The 6,213-nt window shown below is 34.6% G+C and overlaps 1 protein-coding gene across 1 annotated transcript; it reads left to right on the forward strand.

The window, feature by feature from the left end:
- On the forward strand, nt 1–4,911 carry LOC111985830 (vesicle-associated protein 2-1). The gene is made up of 7 exons (XM_024017489.2): nt 1–188; nt 1,944–2,014; nt 2,140–2,221; nt 2,550–2,665; nt 2,771–2,905; nt 3,719–3,793; nt 4,539–4,911. The coding sequence occupies exons 1-7, from the start codon at nt 119–121 to the stop codon at nt 4,671–4,673; spliced, it is 684 nt and encodes a 227-aa protein (XP_023873257.2). The 5' UTR covers nt 1–118; the 3' UTR covers nt 4,674–4,911.
- The last annotated feature ends 1,302 nt before the right edge of the window (nt 4,912–6,213 follow it).

The following is a 6,213-nucleotide window of genomic DNA, read 5'->3' on the forward strand; positions in this document are numbered from 1 at the left end:
TTGAGTGTAAGGATTCTGTGTGAATGAATGGGCGAGTCTCATACAGGGTTTGATTCACTGATTCTTTGATAATTTTTGTGAACTGAACTGAACTGACCTGACCGACCGACCGACCATCATGAGTGCCGTTGGTGCTGGTGTTGGTAATCAATTGGTCTCTGTTTATCCTGATGAGCTCAAGTTTACATGTATTTTCCCTCTCTTCTCTCTCTTCTTATTTTTCTGGGTATCTTTTATTTGTTTATAATCAATTACGTTGTTTTTGCATTGCATGCGTCTCAATTTGGAATTACCCATTTTTATTAGAAGTGTCAATTTCTTAGCTGTGATTTCTTTGTTTGTATTCATTAGACACAGGACTAAGGTAAAGCTTCTCAAATGTTAATTATATAATTAATTTTTTTTAGGTGAATGTAAAAATTATTTGAGAGTTATGGGATGTATTGAAATAATGGCTCTTTGATATTCTATCATAAGAAACTAATCTAAGTTTTCTGTTACCTAAAATCATAAAATTTGGAACATGCAACATCTATGCACATGGCTATGCTGGTGCAATCGTTTCTCAATGGTATTGGGGAGTTGCATGAAGAAAGAAACCATACAGTGTTGCTGGTCGTTTTATTTACGAAGGATTATATTTTTTATAGTTAGGGAAGAGGAGATTTGACTTTTGGACATCTCCGAGGTGCCAATTGAGCTACATGATCTTGGATGAAGAAAGAAATGATACAGTGTTGCTGATTTTACTTATTTATGAATGATGATGATAATGATACCAGTCAAGAAGTATATATGTGCTAAAGATATTGGATGCACAGGTTTGATTGTATGGCTACATGGATTTTCAAAGGAGCATGGAAAAGTGATGATCTTCAAGTGGAAACATCAAGGATTGGGATTGGTTGTGGCAGAAATGAAGATTTTGGGTTGTGGATGTGTGCCAATACACTTTTTTGTGTACCTTGAGGATTTGATGTATAAGATGATGGCATGGATAAGGCTTATATGGACTTATCAAAAAAAGAAAAGAGTGAGGCTTATATGGGGATGTTGGGATGGTGGATAGGTTCCAAAAGAAGGAATGATATGATAAGAGATAATTACATACAAGAAAATTAAAAGGCAATTGGGAAAAATGGATTGAAGAAGTGGGTCATTTCTTCATCTGTTCTTGTCCGCTTCTCTAGTTTGGAACTACGTATGCTCTTGATTTAGAAACATTTGGTTTTTCCAGATTTGATTGAATGTTGAGGTTCTCTAAGCTAAGGAAAATCAGCTAGAAATTTGTTTAACCTTGTGGATATATCCAAAGTTATGGATATAGTTAATGGAAATTTAAACAGGATTTATGACAACCTATGATTATTCAGAAGATCAAGGAGATTGTCTTTATGTGAGATGCTATCAAAATCTGAGTTTCCTAGCTAATGTTTGCAGATTCCTTGCTTTGTGGTAATTTCTGGAAACATATGAAAGAAAATGGGGAAAAGGAAAACATAGAGCAACGTGGGGGGAGGGGATTTTAGAATAAGAATAAGGTTACATTTGGAACGAATGGAGATGAGAGGAGAGGGGAAAGTGGTTGAAATGTACTAAAATAGGGTATGTTTATTTTGGAAGAGTCTGCAATTTAAATGAATGAGTCAAAAATCATGTTGGGTGTGGGGAATACAAATAGAAAAGAAGAAAGAGAGATAATGATAGATTCACCTGGGTTGGTTCATTAAATATATGGGGAAAAAAAAAAAAAGAATACTGACCAAAAGCATGAAATTGAATTTGACAAAATTAAATACAAAATGACTTGGATATATGCCTGCTTCCATACAGCTATTTGGTTCCTTTGTATGCCTATGAGTTTGTGTTTTTTGATTATATTTGTTTTATAAGAATTTTATTGAAGAAATTTCTTATGGATATCTTGGGATTCATGTAATCAGTTGAGCTGGAAAAGCAAAGCTACTGTGATCTTAAGGTTGTGAACAACACAGAAAATCATGTTGCTTTTAAGGTACTATCTCTATTATTATGCAGATATAAACATTTTAATTTGTTGCTGGATATGTATTTAGCAAGCCATTCTAATTTCATATCAGATACGTATGACTTGAATGTTTCCCCTTCTTTTTTTGCTAGGTTAAAACCACTTCACCTAAAAAGTACTTCGTGCGGCCCAATACTGGAGTTGTAGATCCTTGGGACTCATGCATCATAAGAGGTGCTTTTTAATACCTTGCAAGAATCTTTTGATAGATCTTTTTTCCCCCTGCAAGTAATGACCTTTTGATAATCTATTGAACATATCTTTAGGAGAAACTGCCCAACATATAGACATGAGCAAAGTAGTGATTGGCCAATCAATGAACACCTGTTGGGTGATGGTTGGCTTTTGATTTGAGAAGTGTATTAGCTGGCACTAACTGAACACATGCCACTTGGTCGCACACTGTGAACCATAACAATGTTTGTTCTTAAAATATCCTCCAATAATCCCTGAAGTTTTTCTTATTTTTATTGCTGCCTTTAACAAACTTCTTGATTTACAGTCACCCTCCAAGCCCAACGAGAATATCCTCCAGATATGCAATGCAAAGATAAATTTCTTTTGCAGAGTACAATAGTGCCTCCGAATACTGATGTTGATGATCTTCCACAAGATGCTGTAAGAATGTTGATTTTGAGAGTCATGCCTTCGTTTGACTTGCTTGATCATATTCTGTTGAAATAATACTGATGTTGTACAGTTGATGTTTACTATTGAATCCAGTTTACTAAGGACAGTGGAAAGGCTATAGAGGAGTGCAAGCTTAGGGTTATGTATGTTTCCCCTTCCTCAGCTCAAGCAAACTCAACAGAAGAATCATTGAGGGACTCCCAACTAAGTTCTGATAGTACTCACCTTGTAAGTTTTCTTGAAGTTTTTATGTTTTTGTGGTTCAGTTTTTTTTATTAAAAAGTCTGGCTTGGTAGAATATGTGGGGTATGTGTGCATGTTTGTGCATGCATTTGATATATTATTTTAGTTTGTTGGGGGCACAGTTACCTGCACTTATATGTTTCATCTTTTGAAAATGACTTTCAAGGAAGTACTTAGAAGCACTACTTCATTGCCTTGTATGAAATTAGCACCTAGATATCTTATCACAGACAAGGCAAAGAATGAAATCAGGGCTTTAAATGTGTGCCATACTATTCATAGAAAATCTGAGAATACTCCTTTTTGCAAGGTAGATGTGTTATGCGTTGAAAACAGCCTCATGAACTGTGCATGAGGCATTATGCTGTTCATCAGATTGTGCTTGTAAGTGGCAACAATGTTTTCCTCCTAACAAATTTGGAGGAATCTCCTACATCACAGTACTTGGCATTTTAGATGACCATCCACGGGTGTTTTAATTACATGACTCATGAAGTCATTTAAACAGATTGCATAATGATTAAAATAGGTCATGCAATTAAAAGCACACGTCAATGGTCATTTAAATTGCCATGTGATAGGTGTGAGGATTTTTCCTGGTTTGGAGGAAAATTCTGTCATACTTCTGTCCAGTTATTGATTACTAGTTATCTACAATGAAGTATACATGGAAGCCGCTAGTTAAGTCCAACTTCTTAACATGATCATTGAGATATTTACAGTGTGCTGTATATTTTTCAATTTACTTCTAATTCCTTTTTCCCCCTCTTTTCGTCCAAAATTTTCTTTTGCATGCAGAACCAGGCTTTGCAGCAACTGAAGGATGAAAGAGATAGAGCTGCTCGACAAACAAAGCAACTGCAACAGGAACTGGTATGTATTATGTTTTTCCCTGATCTATTTTGTTTTCAGTCTTATTTATTAGTTTGATGATGACAATGTTAATCTCTCAGATTCTGCAAGTGAAGATGGTATATTTTTAAATGTACATGAGTGCATACAATACCCCCCTGAAACTTTGATGACATCTGATTACTTTTAATAGTCAACTGAAAACTTGTTATTGAGTCAATTACCTTGGACTTATCAGCTTGACTGTTGGAATTATTGACAATTCTCTGTAGAGTAAAATGGTTTGAAAACAACACAGTCGTATAGCCTGCCCCAGTTTAGCTCATTTGATAGGCCTTAGGGTGTGCTCCCTCAAGGTCCTGGGATCAAGTCCAGGATTACCCGATGCACAGTTCTTGTGGGCAGGGTCATGCATCCGAGGTTTACTCTACAGGGGTGGGTCCAAAGGGCCCTATCTTGAGGAGGTTTCCCATCATAAACAATAAAATTAAAAAACAACACCACATTTGTATAGCCCATTCCATGATATTCTGATCAGCATATTAGTATCATACTGAAATCCTCTGGATCAGTTTGATTGTTTAATTGTCTCTTTCACCTGTTGATGGGAGCTCAGAATGATCAGTGAAAGTTAATATCATCTTCATTTTTATGAGTAGATATGCTGCACAAGAGAATAGAGTTTTTCTATAAATTACTCTTTATGAAATATAAAGCTGCTGACATTTGTGACTACTAGCTAATATATCTGTTTTCTCTCCAATAGGAGATGCTGAAGAGGCGAAGAATTCGAAAAAGTGATCGTGGCTTCTCATTCACCTTTGCTATCTTTGTGGCACTTATTGGCATCATGGTTGGCTTCCTCTTGAACCTCTCATTGACCTCACCGTCTACAGAATGAATTGATACCTTTCAGAACTTCAGGAGATATTATTTTCACTTGTTAATTTCATTGTACAATTCTCACACTCAGTTGGATGGAAAGTTTACTTATTTTCTTTTCTTTTGTATATTGATCACGGTAAATCTGTTGTGATCAGCTGTTTTAGAGAACATGTTTCTATTCCATCACTCCCAATGTGGCAGTGAATATTATTCCTTTTGATACCAAATGTTAATATTGCCAACTTCATTTGACATTTCTGGCATTCTTATGGGGCTGCTTGCCAGCTGATGAAAGCTGAGTGCCACCTTGAAAGCACTGCCCCTTTAACCTTTGAGAATTAACATTTCGAGAGAACCCAGTATGATCAGATGGAGGTTAATGTGTCGTCGCAAAAGAATTTTAATTTATATATTGCTCAAATTCAGTTAGCAATACCTAGTATATTAGATTTTTTTAATTAAATCAAACACATGGTTACATAGATCAATAATCTATAAACAGTGTTATTGAATTTAATAAACGCACATAAGAAACTTAAGTTGCAATACATAATAATAACAATAGAAATAAAAACATGTAAAACAAGTGAAGCTTAAAATATACTAGAATAGACTACGATAATGAATTTTGAATTGTAGATATTGATATTGAAATTCAGAACACTTAGGATAAAGCTAGATCCTAGATGTGAGTGGGAATTGAAGGATTGGGAATTTATGGATACAAGGAGAAATGAGATAAGGAAAGAGGAATACTAGAAGAGATGTAATAAGGAAGAAAAACGATGATTTCCTTTTTTTGGAGAAATAATCTTCTTATAAAAGTTTATTTCTTTTAGCTTTCCCTTATTGTCATTAATTGTCCTGTTGATTTCTTTGGTCTTTGTTGCCATTATTTTGTCTTTAATTTTCTTTCTTTTATGACAGTTATTATTGGCTTTTTGAATCACTTTTGAAATTAGATGAAATTAGAGAAATACACTTCTTTATCTTTTATTTTTGGATACTTTTGGATGAATGCTTTGCCTCACTTTACTGTTTTTATTAAAGATACGAGAGATGAGAATTTTTTTTTTTTTGGGATAAAAAATAGACATATTTTTGTGAAAAAAAGCTATATAAAAGTAAAATAACAACATACAAGTCGGAAACATAAAAAAATGTTGGCAAGCAATATACAAAGAGATGGTTACTACATGCATTTATTTACAATTACAAGAGAGAAGACAATGTTAGTTTGATAAAATTTGATCAAAATCTTGCTCAATTGGAATGGGTGAATTCTGGTCTAATTAATTCTGCTAATTTCATTTTCATGGGAGCGTGGTACAAAATTTTAAAAATTGGATTGCGTTGCTTTCCTTCAGTCTTCAGACAAGCTCAAAAACGTGGCCCCCATTTTCTACCTTACTTTCTACTTCCAGTAATGCCATTTCAAAATTTGCCAAAAACAGCAAACTATCCAAAAATCAAAAAGGGTACTCCCGTCATTTTGTCTATATCAAATCTAAAACACAAGAGAGAGAGAGAGAGAAATGGCGGGAAATGTGCACGTG

The sequence above is a fragment of the Quercus suber genome, unplaced genomic scaffold (assembly GCF_002906115.3).
Source record: "Quercus suber isolate HL8 unplaced genomic scaffold, Cork oak 2.0 scaffold_97, whole genome shotgun sequence".
Taxonomy (NCBI): Eukaryota; Viridiplantae; Streptophyta; class Magnoliopsida; order Fagales; family Fagaceae; genus Quercus; species Quercus suber.

Coding starts and splice junctions, on each gene's coding strand:
- LOC111985830 (XM_024017489.2), top strand. CDS start 119: ATGAGTGCCGTTGGTGCTGGTGTTGGTAATCAATTGGTCTCTGTTTAT. Junction 189..1,943: donor TGATGAGCTCAAGTTTACAT/GTATTTTCCCTC, acceptor TCATGTAATCAG/TTGAGCTGGAAAAGCAAAGC. Junction 2,906..3,718: donor GTTCTGATAGTACTCACCTT/GTAAGTTTTCTT, acceptor TTTTGCATGCAG/AACCAGGCTTTGCAGCAACT.